At 35.3% G+C, this 20,642-nt stretch overlaps 2 protein-coding genes across 2 annotated transcripts in view; one reads left to right on the top strand and one right to left on the bottom strand.

The window, feature by feature from the left end:
* LOC6647274 (homeotic protein proboscipedia) overlaps positions 1-10,796 on the bottom strand; it is a 37,268-nt gene extending 26,472 nt beyond the window's left edge. The window contains exon 1 of the mRNA XM_047013215.1: positions 10,225-10,796. Coding sequence (XP_046869171.1) covers positions 10,225-10,771 — 547 coding nt within the window. The 5' untranslated portion in view covers positions 10,772-10,796. The remainder of the gene's footprint in view (positions 1-10,224) is intronic.
* A 7,974-nt stretch (positions 10,797-18,770) lies between these two features.
* LOC6647275 (protein zerknuellt 2) lies at positions 18,771-19,762 on the top strand. Its single transcript, XM_002070765.3, has 2 exons — positions 18,771-18,894; positions 18,964-19,762. Exons 1-2 carry the CDS (start codon positions 18,853-18,855, stop codon positions 19,720-19,722), a joined length of 801 nt encoding a protein of 266 aa, XP_002070801.2. The 5' UTR covers positions 18,771-18,852; the 3' UTR covers positions 19,723-19,762.
* The last annotated feature ends 880 nt before the right edge of the window (positions 19,763-20,642 follow it).

The raw sequence follows: 20,642 nt of genomic DNA, 5'->3' as shown, positions 1-20,642 counted from the left end.
AACGGTATCATTCCACACTCTATAGATTCGGCATACATATTCCATATACCATACCCAAAACGTGCAACATTCAACTGGCCAGCCAAGGCGTTGCCTTGACTCTCTTAAGAAATTTTAAAATTTATTTACTGGCAAACATGTATCTACCTACACACACACACACACACATTGTATTACTTGTAAAGAGAATGTGCTTTTAGCCAGCTTTTCAATTAGTCAAATGGTTTATAAAAATTAGCAAAAACAAAAAAAGGGGAAACGTTATATATCTGACCTATCACACCATATCGTTTCAAGACAATTTGTAAGCCAAATAAATGTTATGATCTAAGCAAAATTGGTATCGCTATATACGAGAAATAAAATACCCTCTTATGAGTTTCGACAGTGAATTTAAACAGCCACAAAATCATTTTTTTCAATTCTATAATAAAACTAATTTAACTTAGAAAACGATTCCAGAACGAGAACAGGCTTGATATATATTTAGAAAATTCATTCAATGACTTAATCAATTGATATTTTCATTGCTTCAAATGGATCAATATGGAGTATGTCGTTATCGACTCTTGACAATTTAGGCTTAAGTTTATCAAAACTCAATTATATATAGGTACTTGTATTTGTACATTGTCTTACTCCTAAATAAAGTATTGATTATGTTTAATTTGGTTTATATTAAAGTCTTTTAATACCTATAAAAACACAAGCATGTTAAATTCTCATAACAAACAACAACTTATTGACAAGTTGAATTAGTCGACTCTATAATCTTATTATGTCTTGTGTGTCAATATCACAATAACAGGAAAATATACACTGAGCATATGGCAAATATCTTTAATATGCTTCTCATCGATCAAATAGAGTAAAAGAGATTGACATAATTATTGCTTAACACAGAGAAATAATTACCAAAGGGAATTCATCTCTCGATCCCTCTTTGGCAATTGAATTTTCAATGCAAATCAATCAGAAATGGACTTCATCATTGCCAAGTTGATGCATGGCCCATGGTTAACTCTGATTGCAATGAAACGATTTTTGGCATTTCTTTTTTGTATCATTTTTGTTTTTTGGCAAACATGTCACACAGTTTACGGATGACAAATTCATTTTTAACTCATGACAAAAGCAATATCCATACCCTCCCCTTCTCTGTCTCTGTCTCTCTCTCTCTGTCGCTTTCTCTCTCTCTTACATATAATGTGGCATTGCATTGCAGATTTTTGTCAGAACGGACCAGGACCAGACATATAAGGCAGACATTTGGCTGTCAACAAGGGAAGGAAGCTGCCGTGTGAGTGTGAGGGAGTGTGTAACATGTGCCCAAAAGTTTAGATAAAAGTGCGTCAGAAATTTAAGATTCCCTTGTTAAACGGAAGGAAGGAAGCTTACACCGGGGCAGGAGAGAAGCGAAAAAAGGTCAAGCCCCGAATGATGGATGATCCAATGACAAAATTCACCAATACCATACCAATAAGCACCCCAAAAAAGAACTCAGACACGAGATGAACTGAGAGATGTGATGTGATGTGCTGAGTGACATTTTGGGATGCGTCTATTAAAATGTAAAACCTCTCTATCTCACTCAGTCAAACGTATCTTTTCTCTCTCTCTCCGTCCCTCTCTCTTCTTCGTTTTGATTGCCACCCCATGTCGACACGGAACCTTATCACAGGTATGTACATATAGATATATGTAACCTCGATGTATACCTTTACTTAATATCCGTTTTGGCAAGAAAGTTTTCTCCATAATTTTTATCATCGCCATTCATCATCACATAAATAATTCTGTTTAACATTTTTCAACAAGCCAAAAGCCACAAATTAAAAACTACAAAGCACTAAAAAGAAGGACGAGAAGGAGCAGCAGGCGAATTTTATTTTTTAGGTAAGAGCGTAAAATTTACGAGCATCGGAATCACGTGTCATCCACGCGTTTTCATCCCCCGCCCCGACTGACTCCATAACCATGGCATGGAAATGGAACGGAACGGAACTTCGGGACTATGACTCGACGGAAAGCGTTCTCAAGGATTCACGTGCTAAGCGTATGCGAATTTAAATCTGTTTGAATAAGGAAAAGGATTCCCCGTTTCGGTTGTGCGTGTGTGTGTGTTTGTGTGTGGTTCAACATTTGAATATAAAACAGTGGGAAACAGACAGACAGACAAGAACAAAGCAGAGGACAAAGAGGAAGAGCAACAGAGTGAACGAGCCGATGACAAACAGAAAAACCATTTTCACACAAACATTAGTTTTATTTAAATCACATACACACACACACACACACAATCTCTGGGTTATCCAACCCCGACCACCGACCTTTGTCCTAGACATGTGTTCCTCCTTATATGGTTGTCTGTTTGTGGTTGTTGTTGTTGCCCTTGTTGACTTTTCACGCTCTTTTAAACGCCGTTAAATATTTTACCTTACATTTCCCTTTTCCCTCTATGAAGTTTGCCGAATTTTTCATAAGATTTATCACACTTTAAAAAGTTAATGGAAATACATTTTAAAATAAATTATTTCAACTGTAAGAATTTCAGCTTACTGATGAAAAAAAGGACATAGATTTACTTACCATTTGCTCAGAGCACATGTCGCTTTAGAAGGTTCTGACGAGATCTTTGAGATCATTGAATTTGAAGTATTTTATAATACGAATTTGAGGTGTTAGTCAGACTTGAAAGATTGAAATCTTTCAGATGAACCAAAAAATTAGTTAAGATAATGATCGCCAATGGCTCAACTGCCATCATTTAAACAGAACACCGTGTCAATTAGTCGAAATTTTCAAGATGAACTTAGTTAAACCTACTTAGAACTAACTAACACGAATCGGCTACATTGACATAGGAAAATATCAATTTGGTTTATCAAATAAGCGGCTACTATACAAAACGATCCTTAAGTGCATTTAAAAGTGTATTTAGGATTTCAAATTCTCAAAATATTTTGGAACCATGTTCTGCCTATGTTGGTAAGATTTTTCTGGTTGGTACCATTTAAAAATCAGAGATCAACAATCAATCTTGAAGCACTTAGTCTCTTGGGAAAAACTCAACACTCTAAACGGCTTACCAGAAGTTATCATCTTAAGCTTCCTTTTAGGTCTCTAACGCACTAAATTAAACTAAACTCAACTAATGTTGTTAATACTAAAAAAATTGAGAAATTTTATAAAACTAAACTAATGCTTTTCCGACTAGTCAATAGGTCTCATTAAGTAGATTTATCATTCAATCTTTACTTCTATTCTTATGAGCTTGAACTGCCATGATGAAATTAAAATCGTGACCCATTGTAGTTAAAATTTCTAGATGATAATGTAAATTTATAAAAATGTAAGTCAATTAAATTATGAATAAATAAATATTTTACCTATTTCCGTAAACGGCTTTCAGCATTAAACATATTCAGTGATCTGTTGCTCAAGAGTAATAATTCTTTAAAGATCAATTTATTCCACAATCCATCTAAAGACGCTCTAAACTTTAAGATCATTATCTTATTTCCATATTTGTTTAAGTGATTTAGTAAACAAACTTCTGGTTTAGACAAATATCAAATCGACTTCAAAGGCAGTTATGTTAGTTTGTATATACTCTACATACTCAGGTGTCTTTAAGATTAATCGCAAAGCCCCACCACGAGCTTGATAAATTCCTTTCACTAAGCAAAGTTCCTCAAAGTGTTTATGCAACGGAGCAAAACTTTAGAATTCTTTTATATTTTTTCCCCCATTTTTGCAAATATGTATAAAGAGTCAGTGGGTAACTACCCACCGTTACATACATGATAATTTATGGCAGTTGTTGCTATTTCTTCTTATTTGTTGCTGTTAGTTGTTATTCTTATATTTTTTTTTTACAGTCATTTGTCTTTTGTGTGGTTTTTTTTTTGTGCCTCCCCCTCCCCACACTTGGAACGCCCACTGCCTCCCACCCAGGGGGTAATTACAGTAGTTCGAGCTGCAGCTCCCACTCATTGATAAACTCTTAAATGGCATTTTATGCAAAACTTGTATAATTTATTTATTTATTATAGTTGTTTAGTTCACGAATCTCTCCTGTCGCCGTCTCAAGTCGAGTGAATGTAATGCGATTAACTTGCAGCGATATGGCTGGGTAATAAATAAGTGAAAGATCTACCTTGCCACGGACTCATATACATGCATACCTATTCATACCAACTGCTATAAAGCCACTAATGCCCAACAACTTAGCCACATCTTTTGATAAAGGCCAAACAATGCCGCTAACAAGCAAATTTTATGACCGAAAATCCAATTCAAATGTTTACAAATCGTTTAAACTGAATACGCAAATACACTGCCGAAAAGTAGAGAGAGAGAGAGAAAACGAGAGTAACTTGGTAGAAAGACATAAAAATAAATCGCATACAAATTGAAAATAATTTCAGATTTGATTTCTTCTTCTCCTTCACAACATCTAGAACTGACTGCCACTGGTCACAGACTACATACATACAGAAACAGTCTAAACCAGAATGAGAAAATTGTGGCCAGGAGGGTCAACCACCGAAAAAAAAACACATTCTGCTTGTTCCTGGGGTGTCCAGAGTCCCTTCGCTTTGCTCCATCTTTGAGTTCTTCTTCCATTTGACTAAGTACACAAGAATAGAGCGTAAAAAATTTTATCGTCGCGGTTTTTTACGGAATGTGATCCGCGGCGATTAAGTGCCGCGGCTTTTGTGTCATTGTCATGCCGGGGAGTCCTGAAAGGGAATGGGTGGCTTGGCAATTGGAGGGAGGGTAACTGGAGTGGGAGGAGTGTCAGGTTTTTTTTCTTTTTTGGGTGGAAAGGGGGCGATTCCGCTTAATGTATTCAAATTTTCCAAGGCGAGGCCAGAGTGTCAGTGCATTCATTTTCATAAAATGCTTCAGTCTTCCTTCTATTACTTTTTTTTTTCTTTCTAAAAATTTAATCGTGGACAAATATTTTCATTTCGCTTTCGTTTTTTTTTTTTATTTTCTCTCTAGCTTTTAGCTAAATGAGTGGAAATAAAATTAAATCGATATGGGGCTAAGCGCGTTTAATTCTATCGTTAAAGTTTTACTTTTCCCTTCGTGGACGGGGGAACTAAATGACCACGAAATGTCCTTGGCTTTATATAATATTGGATGAAATTCAATTTCTTTGACAGTTTCGCAGCTCTTAATAAGCTTCACATGAGTGAATGTGATGGTAATCGACATAAAGTATTCGGAATGACCATTTTTTGTAAGTTACTTATCAAAATATTCCCCAATCGAGGCAAGTACATTCAAAAAGAAGAATATAAGGTCATTTCCATATATATATTTGAATCTATAGAATCTCAATCAAAACTCTTTATTCCATTTACTCTACAAATTGTGTTTACCTCAAATTTTCTTATGGTTTCCCTTCTTTTTCTTTGACAAAAAAAAGGAGTCGCATTAATTTCCATAATACCTTGATAAATGCTCTCACAAAAATTCACCCCTCTAAAAAAAGTTCGCTTTAAAATAATGACAAATCAGTTTGCAGATAAAAAGGCTAGCCAACAAACAAATAATGTGGAAAAAGGAAAATTCGTATTTTCCTCGCTTTTTTTTTTGCCCCGCAAGCTTAACTAATTGTAACAGATTTTTTTCCAAAGTCACGAAAAATATATTTTTGTAAGAAAGGAGACAGCCAAAAAAAAAACGTGCCTTTGGGGCGTTAACGTCTGCCTGGCATTATCCTTGCGGTCTGCCAATTAGAACCCTTTGTGTGTCAGTTTGTGTTGGCCATGGACCGAGTACGAGACGGCATTTTGCATTTTACTTATCTTCATAATAAAGTCGTAACAATTAATTGAGCGACCTTTTCAGGTTTCCCTTGTGCAGCCTGAAACTTTGAAGCCTCCAAGAATGGTCCTTTTACTGCCAGTCTAATTTTTTCTTACAATTTTCCTAATTTTTTTCTGTTGTTGTTGTTATTGTTGTTTGACGGTTAATTAGTGCTTAAAAATTATTTGACGAGCTGCAATTAATTTAATGCTGGGCAACATGAGTTTTGAGCCATTTTCAAGTTCAATTCACTTTTCTCAGTTAAAAGTCTGCGATTTTATGTGGTGATTTGACGGTTTCCAGTTTTAATTCTTGGTATTTTGTTTATGTTTATTTGAATTATCTGATAGGTGTAGAAGTTTATTACGTTTATTACTGTGTTATTTGCTTTAATATCTGGGTCATTGTTGGTTTTAGTTTCTTAGTTTTTGGAATTAGTCGCAACATTATATGTTAATCACAAGGTCGTTGCATATTTTGTGTCTTTACTTTTCCTAAGCATGTTTATAAAGAAGTTTTAAAGAGTAATCTATTGGCTGGTAGATTAGTAACAAAAACAAAAAGACTCGACTCAAAACAATGTGAGTCTAGCTATGTCGTAACATTTTTATATCTCTTTAGAGGCTATTATTATATTCATAAGTGTTTCTAACGAAAAGGTGAAAACGATCGCAATCCCACAAAGTATTCAGTTTAAAAAAGCGAGTCGATATATCTACGTTTGGGATAACACTAATTTTTGGTTCTTATTTGTTTTGTTTTCCTAAGATCGGCCTGCTATATAATTTAGCTCTAATGGGCATGTAAACTTCGGCATTTCCAAAGTTCTTAAATATCAAACATTGTTGTTCGCCAGAAGCCTTTTTTTTCAACTACATATATATTTTAGTTCAGTTCCAAGATCGTCTTTTACAGCCTACATAAGACAGGCAAACAAAAAGGTATGACATCAATTAAAAAGGTCCCCAATGAATTTATTTATTAAATATCGAAAACATCTTTTATTTCCTTTCTGTAGCCCAAAAAAAAGGTGGACATGGACCTGTCTTAATGGGGTTTGGTGACTGTTACACAGTTCCTTTAAAAAACAGTTTAAATGCTTATATAATCCGATTCCTGCATAGAAAATATTCTTTTGAGACTGATTAAGATATTTGTCGTTGTAAATTCTAAATCTAACATATGTAAATGTTCAAAAAATAAATGACAACTTGCTTGGGTTATATTGATTTTTGCACTTTTATTACGTTAATTTCGAAGCTTTCGCTCTTTTATAAAAATTCGATGGATATATACATATATTTAACAAATACTGTTAACACTGATTAAGCAAAACGCTTAGACATAGTTATGGACTCAATCAATTTATAGATTCAGTTATATGAGATTATTTATATAACTTTATTATATCAAAAGAAATCAGTTTATCTGTAGCTCTATTTAGTCCGTAACCACCATGAAATATGATGCCACCCTCGTCATATATTTTATGTACATCAATTGAATATGTGTTACAATTTCATTTTCACACACATATTCCAAATGATTTTATTATGCAAAAGTCAGCAAGGACAACCATATACTAGGGACTCTTCAAAAAGGCAAAGATTTGCATTGAATGAATTCAACTGTAAAGGTTAAAATTATAAATGTGCAAATGACTCATCATAAATAAAATTAATAAAAGGCACAGGGCATGGATGAAACAGAGAGACTGCGAGACAGAGACACCGTATCTGGTAGAGACCTTCATTGAGAAAAAGTACATCGCATCAACATAAATATTATGATAAATGGTTTGTTATAATCATAAGCCGCATGGGGTAAGTTTCAAGTCGTGCCGTACGCATTTTTTATTCAACAACCCCCAACCCCAGAACACAACCAAAACCGAAACCCAAAACCTTAACCCAAACCCAAACCCTTGGTAAATACATCGAACAAAATAAAAACCTCAAGCTCAACCAAGAGAACCAGATAGAGACTGAACTGGATGCAACATATGGTCGGTGGGTGGATAATGCAGATGGCGCTTCAAATGGATTGCCTTTCAATAGCGCCGACATCTCAAATTGTTTTTTATTGGTTTCCCCAACCAATTTCGGCCTGATGGCCGCAATGGGATTAAACAACTTTCTGTTTCTGTTTTTGGCGAGATAATTTACCAAGCTGAGCATATTGTTCAGCGATAAACACTGAGCAACTTTTATGCTTCAAGTTCATATACACTTTTTTTTCTTTTTTGTTCAAGGAAGTTTTACGCCTAATTAACACTTTAAACAAGTTCAACATTTTATTGTTTGCAATGTGACAAAACAATTTCTAGTACAAACAACCAAAGTGACTCTCGGTCTCCCACTCTCTCTCTCTCTCTCTCTCAATGAGGAGCACGCGTTGGATCCATTAAAATTCAGGATGTGTTCCTGGCAATTTGTGTTGGCAATGAGCGCATTGTTTTAGCCCTTTTGTGGGGTATAACGGGGAAATGTGTGTATTTCGTGCAAATTATACGGATTTCTATGATACGGTTAAGCCAAACCCTTCTGCGGAATTCACTTTGCAACAATTGTTGGCTTATTATCTTAGAACATACGTTTATATTGGCCATTAGACAAGATATGCCTAAGATACCTAAATTTACCTTCCAGGATACTAAAATTTCAGCATATTATCTCACGCCCCGGATGAAAGAATGTAACAATGACAAATATCTCTTCTTCACTGACTTAAACTAATACAATGCCAATTAATTCTGACCACAAACACTCGACCATTCTCAACTTTGACCATCAAATTGACAAATGAGCAAACACTAATCCCCATGCCCGTTCGCACTTATGAAACGGTGTTGCAACCTGAAAATCCAAAGCACGTGTCCTTTACACAAACTTAGACAAACATCTGAACTAGGAATGCAAAGACAAGCAAAAGAGCAGAGGATTTCTCCTCTCGAATTCCCAGCAGAAACTTGAGGGCGAATCCATTCAAGGGTTGTGTGTCCGAGTGAAAGTGAGCCAATAAATAGCGTGAAGTATGCCGAAGTGAACACTCGACACTCGTTTTAGGAATCTTGTTGAAGGGTCAATACATCTTTACACTCACACACACGCACACACACACTCCCTGAGAATGGGTGGGTGAGAATGGACCTGGACTTGGGGGACTACATGCTGAGCGATATGGATTACAAATGATGTTGTAAATGTCTGTCGGCAGGCAGGACGGAAGGCGATGGAATGGAGATGGATTTGGATTTGGAGTCGGAGTTGGGCCATTTATACGCTTCTCTGTGTGTGTGTGTGTTTGTTTGGGTTTAACAGTTTAATTTGTTAATGTTGTCAAATTAATTCCCTGTCAATGGTTGTAAGCGATCTTAAATCTTTGGAAGAGTATTCAGATTCGGCAGTTTTTTTCTTTGAAAATAGTTTTTTTGCCCTTAGCTCAACAACAATTACAAGTGCCCGACTTGTGTCCGAATTATAATGATTAATTGAAACGTTGCAGAATAAAAAGTCAAGTGAATGGCAAAAAAAAAAAGTATTTTTTTAACAGGCTGCAAAATTTCCCGAGGCTTGCAACTAAAACTTGCAACCGGCAAAGTGCTTGACCGAGTGTTTTCCTGTCTGTGCATTGAAAGAAGAAGAAAAAAAAACAGAAAAAAACGAAAAAAAAGGGGGACAGGAAAAATATTTTGACAAATGAACCTAAATAACAGGTTGCAATCGCTCAGAGGAGACACACACACAACAGAAAGAGATAGAGAGAGAGAGAGTGATAGAGAGGGGAGCAGATCGAGGGATAGTGCGTGGAGTTGGGACAGGAAAACGTATGGTCGGACAACCTTGATACCTCATTTATTACACGATTCCTCTCCAAAACGGACGAACCATCTGAACAACCGGCTGTAGTTTTCGCTGCAAATGAAATCGACACATTGAGGCAACTTTTTTCTCTGTATTTTTCTTGGGTTCGGTCTTTCTACCATCCACATCCATGGCCATCAAGTTGAAGACCAAGATCAAGTCCGCTCTTCAAAATTGTTACAAATGATCGCAAATAACAGATCTTTTGCCGCTGTCCATCAAAGGAGCCGATGAAATGTTGCGTGCATGTATGTGTGTGTCTGTGTATAAGTTGGCTATGAGAATGGGCCAGAACCAGAATCAAGGTTTCATTTGGTATGGTTTCTTTGCCGAGTTCTGTTTTCTGTTTTTGGGAAGGCGCCGCCATGCTGGGCCTGGTAAATTGCACTGATTTCTTGATTAATGAGAGTTTTGCATTTCTTTTTCCTTGATTGAAGGGATCGGCATATATACTTAACTTTAATTCCAAAGAATCTCTCTCCTCCTTCGATCAGAACTCAATTCCCAATATCATGGACATAGTTTTGTATACACTTACCCTGATTGTTATTGTTGCTGCCCTTGCGCGAAGTCTTCTTCTCCTTCATCCAGGGATATTCCGGTACCGAGTCCATGCCATCCGGTGTCTGTGGCATACCAACACCAACCGGATATCCGACACCGACACCAACGCCACCACCAACATTAACACTGCCGCCGCCAACACCACCGACACCAACAGGTGTGCCAATTTTCGGACTCTCCGGACTCAAATGATTGAGAAACTCGGCCATCGAGGGTTGGGAATTAATGAAGCCACCCTCGGTGGCCATCCAGTAGGCCGTATCGGCGGCTGCTACTGCTCGTTTATCACAGTTCGGTGCCATTTTGTTGACAAGCATCACCGCTGCGGCTGCTGCCGTTGCTGCAGCATTCGAGCCTGGTGGCGCCCCCTGCTGGCCAGTCTGTTGTACCTGCCCCTGCCCACTCAGTGGCAGTGGCAGTGACACTTGTCCAGTTTGCACCTGCAGCGGATTGAGAGGGGATTCCGATTTAATTTGGGTGCCCATCGGGGTGGAGTCCAAAGTGCTGCACACCTCTTGCATTGCAAATTTTTGATATTTGTATTTGTTTTTTAGTCTATTGATTTTAGTTTAGTAAAGGTTTTTTTTGTTTTTTTTTTGGTTTGGGTTGAAAAGTTTTCCAACTTTTAGTTGCGCGTCTGCAAAAAAGAATAAAATAAAACAAATAGTTTCAGTTAATGCACACAAAATATTAGTATAAATGAAGGTGAATTTTAAATATTTGTTTACTTTCCACATAAAAATTTACGTAATGAGCCATCGCGACGGCAAAACCGGCCATTACTTAATTCAAAAATTCTTTATTTAAACATATATTGTTGGGGTAATAATTTGGTTCATTGGTCTGCAAAATTTTAATTGTTAATCTATTTTTATAGCAATATCATCAGGATTTACTCTTTCGCTTCATTGGGTTGTGTGTGCAAATGCCATTTAAATATGTCTGAATATTACGTATTATCCAAGAATATATGTATTTACGCATAGCTTCGAAACTGCTCAAAATTGAAATATATCAATACATAGGAACTTGTTTTTTCTTTCACTATTTGGTCTAATTTTATAAATGCTTCACACTGTCTAATTTTGCTTTTTAATATAAAGGAATATAAATTATTGACTGTCATCATTAACAGCTTTAACTTGGATTAATTCCAATTTTTTGGAAGGTCTACCGATAGATATTGTTAGCCTCCTTATTGGTATGACGATGCAATATGGGTTTATATGGACCTATATATATATAAAGCAGTTTATTTCAGGTTTTTTATAAGACTAAATAATTAAGAGTACAGAACTTGATATACTCTGCGCGAACATGTAATATAACTTATCTTTGCCAAAACATAATGCTAAAGTGAAGAAAAAAACTAAATAACAGGTTTAGATGTTTATTAAATTAAAAGACTCAATAAAAATTAATAAGGTAAATCCGAAGAGAACCTAAATACGAGCAACCTGGTACTAATCCACAATTGATAGCGTTTTATTATCAGGATCTATAGTACGTATATGGAAGGATAGACGGATGGATTTACTTTAGTCTTATTGTTTTTAAATCATGGAAACTGTTAACTAGTTTTGATCAATTTAACATTGAAATTATCAAAATTTTAAAAAGTTTATGTAGATATACAAACTATGTACATTTATCAAACTCAAAAAAATACAATTTAATGATAATAAAATTTAATAGTGATCTAGATAGAATCAGCAAATAATCCAAAATAGTTTAAAACTTAATGCTCGACCGACAACTTTAATATAGTCATCGTTAATGCATTTTAGAATTTGTAAATTAGTAATAAACATATATAATAGTTCTCTACGTTTTGGAGACTAAAAACTTTTGAATACTTGCGCTGCTCTAGACAGACATTATGATAAATAATTTTTAAGTAAATATACATCAACGTAATTTGGACGAATTGTGTTTGGAATTGGGAACGAATTCGATACCATAAAGCGTTTTGAGCGACATAAACACACTCGTCGATCTAGCCATTTTGTCTACACCGTTCCATTGAAAACCTTTGTCGATGTATTTACAAATGTACACAGATCCAGTTTGTTTCAAAGTTTAGTTATCCCTACAATTTTTAAAAACACGTTTTCTATTGTTTATATTAGACCATTTGAAACAATTAATATCTATCGGACCACAAAAGTCTACACAACTCTCGGTGAAAATGTTCTGTGTTAGGATTTTTAAGCAAAACAAGTTAGATGAAGCTAACTTTGGATGCTCCGAAGTTCATATAACCTTGTTAATTCCTTCAAAAAAATTTCCTTGAGCTATGTTTTCCATATATTTCAGTATTTAAAAAAAAAAATTTTATATTTTTAGAAATTTCTCTACTTGTATTATTTTTATATATTTCGACTAACAATAAGATATTTTTGAATAAAATAAACTTTTACGCTGGTTTCTATGGCAGATACGTACATGTTGTAGTGGTCCGATCAAACAAATTTTCAACTTTCATTTCATTACAGATGCGTTCTTATAGGCATAGAAGTACATGGCTAAATATATAGACTCGTCTTCCCACTCTGAACAAGAATAAACATACATACAAATATATACATTTGACCCTCTAAGAGGGTACAAGGGTAAAAGCCGATAACTGTTTCGAGACAGCCAAGATATACATATTATATTATTAATATAACTTTGATAATACAAAAGCTATTTATTTAAATTTTTTTATTTTTTACATTTTGACTGTCGATGAGATGGTAAAATTTGCATCTAATTTTAAAACTTGAAAAATTGCCAATTCAATATTTAACCACGTTCAATCAAGGGAAAGAGGGAATAGGGCCGCACCGGGCCCGTTTATATTATTAGATTCAGACAACAACACCTTAAAATATCGACTACAGGATTCTCGGAATTGACATGCGGAACTTTTGTTACAAGGAAGAATTTCTATCTAAGGCACTTGAATTGTTTAAATTTATTGTGAAGTCCAAGCTGGATAATTCTCTGCCGAACATTACAATTTTAACTAGATAATTTTCAAAATTAAAACTAATCAAAACTATCAATAACTAGCCATTTTTTCGTATTTAAAAACACCTGTAATGAAGTAGTTAAAACAATTGGAGAACCTTTAAAAGAAGGCGGAAAAATTGTCTTCCTCACGAAAGCTCGAAATTATCGTACAGATATTGCTTTTTGTTATATAGTTCGATCAGTCATTTATTTGATTTTTGTTTATTTGTTCTGTATGTTTTTTAACAAATTTGATTCCATGTGAGGTAAAGAATCAAACTGAAGTGAAAATATGTTTAAAAAATTAATTGCTCTTAATAAAATAATATAAATACACAGGAATTAAATGGAACTATAACTATGTATATAGAATTTTAGTCTACATTTGAAATGTTTGTTATATAAAAATAATCCTACAGAGAATCCTAGTATTATCCACTTCAATGTTGAATATGAAACAGATTGTATGTATGTACCTACATATTAACATTTCTATATTTTAAATTTGATTGACAAAGTATGTACAATACAATGCTATATGTATGTACAATTTTTTTTAATAACTATATTAAATTGTTAGATTTCTAAGTACATTAATTGAATACGCACCATTCTATATAGTTTCTCTGCCATTTTGTTGCACTCATAAGGTCGATAAAAACATGTTCTTCTCGCTCTCTCTTTCTTTTTTGACTCAATTGTCACACACTTTTTTCTGCACTTTTCATTTGTCAAAAACTTTTGAATACGGGTCTTGTGAAGACACTTTGCAAATTTATGCAATAGGAGACCTACATGGACTTTTGAATATATATATTATGCATTTATATTTTTGGATTATCTGCAACTGACGGATGTTGATGCCAAGGAAAGGTCGAAGAACAACCAACAACAAGCCAGTTGTGGAAGCGAAACCCGCGACGACGACAACGATAAAAACAACAACTACAACAAGAGCAACAAAAACAACAATGTGAATATGAAAACTATGGCCGACCGAAACGAGACCGTGTGTGTGTTTACTCAAGCGGCACGCGGACACAATTCAAAGTGCTACCAACGCGACAGTTTTGCGTTTTTCACACACCTTGGCAACACACCATGGCGACATGGCCAAAACACACACACACACGCACAGACACTTGGACCAACACACACACATACACACTCAGAGGCAAAAAGTCACTAAAAACGAGCGATAATGCAAGATGATATAGAAATACAAGTTATGTACCGAACGCAGAAACTTATTGTACAACGTTGCGTATGATGAAGGCTAGGGGCTCTTTCTCTTTCCCTCTCTCTCTCTCTCTCTCTCTCTCCCGCTGCGTGTGTGTGTGTGTAGAGTTTTGTAGAGTTGTCGAAGATCGTTGAAATTGGAATCTTGCAATGGCCACAGACCATACAAATACAATACACTTGCAGTGCAATTTGTAGTTACAAGTTACACTCGCACACACACTCACACCACAGTCAGTAGCTGTCTCTTTCTGGCCTTTGATAGGTGCGCAGAAACCGGTTTATACGGAAGAAGGGCTCTCCAAATGGTGGCGGTTCACAACTTGCACTTGATTTAGTTTTAGTTTGCTTTACTTATGTATATATTTTCATTCATTAAACCTTTTTGTTTTTTGGTTTTAGAGAATTTTTGTTTTTGACAGTTTTATTTATAAAATTGAGAAACACCGTGAAATGTTATTATTTATGTTTAAAATACGATATTTCCACCCGATTGTACGACGACTTTTCTGACGACGACGGCGAAAGCTTCGTGCGGCCCGATTTAGTATTTAAACCATTCCATCCAATAGCACCGAACGCACTGAAAACCATTGTGGCACTGCCACTCTGCTTATCGCTGGTGAAGGCAACGCTGCATAAGGAGTGGCCTAGCGACCGACCGACCGAACGACCGCCATCCATCACTCCGAGCTGGACATGCGCACTGACAGCAGCCAGAATGTAGCAAACTCTCAAGGTGGCCGCCGCCGGGGGTGGAGTTCCATTTGCCATGTGAGTGTGTGTTTGTGTGTGTGTGTCTCTGGGCCCGTGGGAAGTCTCCGCTCGTTTGATTGGTCGAAATCCAGTTTGTTGCTCTGTGGTCTTGTTGCCTTGTGGTCGTTGTCGCTGTCGCTGTTGCTGTTGCTGTGGCTTTGGCTTGGATGTCATTTCCGCGCTTTTTTCTAGCCTCTTCTGTTGTTTTTTGTGTGTTCTGTTATGTTGTTGCTTGTGACGGAATTTATTTGGTTTTTGTTATTTACACATTCCGCAGCGAATGCGAGTTTTCTTTCATTTTATCGTTCGTTTTTCTTCTTTTTGCGGGCTCTTTGGCTATTTTTTGACATTTCGCTTTGGCCTGCCTGTCCTTCTCTTTTTGTTTTGAATGTCGTCTCTTCTCTCGTGTCTAACCCATCATGTTGTCAATCTTGGTGGCATTTTTGTTTTTGCCTTCTCTCCCAGCTTTTTCTCTCCGGATACTCTCTTCTTTTTGCAATGCCCCCCCACCACCACCCATTCCGCCATTCCAACCAGAGTCTACAACATTTCACATGGTTTCATTTGGTTCACTCATTGCGGCAACCAAAGGGAGCAAAGGGAGGAGAAGTTTATACACAATTATAATAAGTATAATATTATGTGTGTGGGATGCCAAAGTATTGAGCCACACACCGATATCACAAAGGTGAGGTGCGCAAATGAAAGTGCAGAGGCCCACAGGTCCGATATGACCCGATCGAAGTTGTTTGCATGTAACCAAGCCAATTTGAGAGAGATTTGGATTTTTCCAAAGTGTTTACTAGTGGAGATACGTCCAGGTTTACTAAAAGTTTGGACATATCTATAAATAAGGGAAATCCTAATATTGTGTAAAATATAAGTAAGAATAAAAAACCATTCAAAAATAAATGATATGATATATTAGTGTCTCCGAAATGTATGTAACACTCAGAAGAAAGCTTTTCCGACCCTCTAAAGTATATATATTTTGGATCAGCATCAACAACCGAATCGATCTAGCCATACCCGTCCGTCCGTCTGTCCGTATAAACAGCAAGATCTTGTAGACTATAAAACCTAGAGCCACCATGTAGGTTCTTGTAAGATGTACAGTGACCGCTTTCGCCCTATATAAAACCGATTTTCACAAAGACTATACTAGTTAGAGACATGAAATTTAGTATATATACTGGCTTAGTATGAGCGTGGATTATGATTCCGATCTACCAATTTTTATTAAAATCGGACTAGGAACAAGCAAAATATAAGTATGAAAGTGTTTAACTAGGCGGTCCATAAGGGAGGAGATGTCCGTTGGCAATATCCAAATGCACGTGTGTTTGTAATGATTTATGATGAGGCATGTAAAAACAATTTAACATTTGGCCTTCGAAATTTAAAAATTTTGTTTACTTGGTGCATGGTATACCGAAGTCGGCGAGACGACTTACTTTTTTTAATTCTTCTTAAATCGAAATTCGAGGGCTATCAAGTCTCTATGTCAGTTTTGTACGAACTCTTTAGATTATTTTCTACACTACATGTGTGTGTACTATATATTTTGGACTTTTACATCTCTATACACATGAATCATGTATTTCGTTTCACTTATTTATAATTTATTAGATTTATTAGATACTTCTTTAAGTATGTGAGTAAACGTTTAAATAATTTCTTGCACAATGAATTGAGTTTTAAGGTTAAGCTTATGTTTTGTTAAATTTGTTGGGTTTTAATATTTTAGTTAATTTAATTCACTCAAATTGTGCCGAATTTTGTATACCCTTGCAGATATTTCTGTTGTAGACTTTGTTGTAGTAGAATTCGCGCGATAGAGCGTATATTTATTTGAGAGCTATATAATATAGTTATCCGATTTTTTTATAACAGATTTTACGTTGATCTAGACGGATGGGCGGACACGAATATGTGTATATACCTTATAGGATATGCTATTTTATTATTATTCTGTCTGATTTTAGATTTTTGAATTTTTCTAACCCAACCAGCTGGACCCACTGGCTGGAAAAAGAGTGAACATTGTTTTTATTTATGATGGGGTTTCGTCATATCACAAACATCATATATTTAATAAATATCCATTTTTATGGGAAAAATACACCAATGTACCACTCCCATTTTTATTTGGATCCTTTTTTTTAGTAGTCAGAATATATATTTGAAACCGATATTTAATCGTAACTTGGTTCAAAACTCGAGGACTGTGCGCAGGTTGGTCGACCCCAGTCTTAAACTAATGGACAAACTAGAAGCAAGTATCGTATAACAGAAAATATTGATAAAATAAGAGATATTTTATTCGAAAACGAAGTGTATAACCAAGTGGTAAATTTTTAGGGAGTTTTAGACTAATTTAGCTTTATATATGTTGTTAAATGTAAAAGACAATATTGAAATTGAAAATTTCTTTTGATGTGTGCATAGGAGTGTCTATCGAATTCCTGACAATAATTTAGGACGTCTTATAGTAACAATCTTAATATTTGCTATATACGGGAAACCCTGAATAAGTAATAGAATGAAAAATATCTTTATGACATTTTTCAATTCATAATAAAAATAACATTAGTAGTACAACTAATTATTAAATTTCAAAAACTAAAATTCGTTTAACAGACAAAGGCTTGTTTGTAGAGTAATGTAAGTATTCTATAGGTTGTTGACAATTGTTTCCTCTGTCTCAATATTTAAATTAATGTCACCATGTATTCTTATATTAGAAACTAACTGATTTGAGACATATCTAAAGTCCTCACTAAAGCTTTACTAGTAAAAGTACTGCAAGCCGGACTTAGAGGTTCTAGTCTTGAGACATATAGATTACATAAGCCTGGATATTTGTCGTAAAACCTCTGTACCTACTCACACATGAGCCCAGGAAACTTATATGTCGTGCATTTTATTGTAGGTGATTAGATCAACACGAAAGTGTCACATTTTATGGCACGGATCAGTACTCTGGAGAAAGACTATAAACAGGTACAAGGGTTACGCGAGCCGAATATTCATAACTGAGTTGGAAAACCCCGGGGAAAACCAAAATTTTCCCGTTCATACTCAAAAAAGGCTGAAGCTGAACAATATTTACCTCATAAAGGGCTTAACCCACGCCATAGAAGTACTGATCATATGAAGGGCCTCGGCCAGAGTTAGGTAAGAAAAAAACATGCAAGAGCAAAAAATACTTGCTACAAATTTATAACTATCGATGAAATACTTTTTTGTCTGGACAAAAGTCAATTAAAATTAAACTAGGCAAATCATTAGACACACATGCGCGACAACATTTTGCAACAAGTCGCCAAGTGGCCACCTTCCTAAATGTAAAAACTATTCAAGAACCTTCAAAAATATTGACGCGACAACTAGCAGCCGGCTGGTCCAGAGACAGCGAAGCGAGTCGGCTCAGATTGACAGGTAAGACGAAATTGTCGGGTTGTCTCTGATTCGCCAATGGCAAAAGGCGGTACCTGGGAATGGTAGTATAAAAACAAATGTCACCAGCTCCTTGACAAGTAGTTAAAAAACACAACTGAACTAGAGCAGAACCAGCAACTTAAAACGAATTTCCAAGCAATATACAAAAATGTTTGCAAACGAATATTTGGTCAACGAATCTGAATATTTGGTAAGTTAAAAGTAAAACTTAAAGTAATTAAATCATATTAATAATAATGGAATTCATTTCACTTTTCAGAGTTTTCCATGTGCCATGCCAATGGAAGAATCTCTGGTAGCTCCTGCCTTGGCTCCTTCATTATCCTTGGAGAAGACCAAGCGATCTCGCACTGCCTTCACCTCCCATCAACTTATGGAATTGGAACGTGAATTCCATCAGAATCGTTATCTAGCCAAACCTAGACGCATGGAAATCGCTCAGAGACTAGATTTAACTGAAAGTCAAGTGAAAATTTGGTTTCAAAATCGTCGCATGAAGTCCAAGAAATTGGCCACAAAGCAAATGGCCCGTAAGGTGAAAGAAATTGCTGCTCCTATAGATCAGGCATCCGAACCAAAACTTAATGATCATGAGCTAATTGTCGAACGACTTTTGCAATATGTTTCTTCCAATCAAAATTCAATTGCATCAACGGAGGAATTCAACCAAGTGGAATTGAATCTTGATTTCTTGAACGAAGATCAATTTACTTCAACATCCGAACTTACATTAAATCAAACGGATTTGGCCAACATTGATAATAATACAGCCTGGCCTTGGAATTGGATGGAAAGTGGGCAGGATTTCATACCCTTCAAAGATATGCAGGATATGGAAATTGACCCCTGTGATTTATTTGCCTTCGATCAACAACAACAACACCAACAACCACAGGAATTTGTTGGACACAATTTTAACTGGGATACAAATAGTAGCTTAACTTCTGGGTCAACTTCGTCATCTTGTGATTCTCTAGATGTGGATTTCGATTTTATAGACAATTTATTAAACTTTTAATTTCTGAATTGTGTTCAACATGTTTTGTATATATATCTGTAAATAGTTTTTATATTTTAAATTACTTATTAATAAAAATAATAAAATAAAATCAAACATTTTTATACGAAATTTAGTTATCAATTCAAAAAGTTGCTCGAATTTAGCTTAATATTTTTGATAAAAATATGAGTTACATATATTAAGAAAGTAAAAAATTGGTTGAAACATTTTAAGATGTTCGGATTTTAGTGGTAAAATATTAATGCCATATATTTGCCTAAATACATACATATATATTGTGGAAAAGAGTCAGAATAGAATAAAGGCTAAAATATATACTTATGTCCAATAACTTGATCAATTGTTTATGCGAATTTCAACCTTAAAAATTATAACATTAAGGATTTTCAATAAAAACATGATCTTTTTTTTAAAAAAGAATCTAGTTAAATCACATTGAAAATTTCATAATTATTAAAATATTAAAGATATGTATATATTTCAAAAACCTTGTCAGAATCAAAATCAAACCATAATAAGAGACATTTCCCTATTTTGCTTCAATTTCCTTGGTCAGCCAATACGTTGGCTGTGTGTGGTTTGGTTTTTGGTTTTTGGTTGGCTTTTTAGATAAATTGTGTGTCATCACATCATAAAGTAATTTCCAGCATATTGAAATTTTGCTGGCTGACACATATGACAGCCGTGTTATATGCATGTATCTTTTTTTTTGCCCTTCGGAGACTGAATGAAAGTGACTTGCCCAAACCATAATAGGAATTTGGCTGGCTTGGTATTTCCATTTTGCTCATTTTTTGGTGGTGGTGTATTTTGTGCACAATATTTCATCGGCAGATGTTGGCATTGGCATAAGCCAGCAAGTAAGTTTTATTATTTCAATAATAAATCCAACACAACATTCATCTAATATATAATTT

Source organism: Drosophila willistoni, chromosome 3R (genome assembly GCF_018902025.1).
Source record: "Drosophila willistoni isolate 14030-0811.24 chromosome 3R, UCI_dwil_1.1, whole genome shotgun sequence".
Lineage (NCBI taxonomy): Eukaryota > Metazoa > Arthropoda > Insecta > Diptera > Drosophilidae > Drosophila > Drosophila willistoni.
This window is presented reverse-complemented; position numbering and strand designations above follow the sequence as displayed.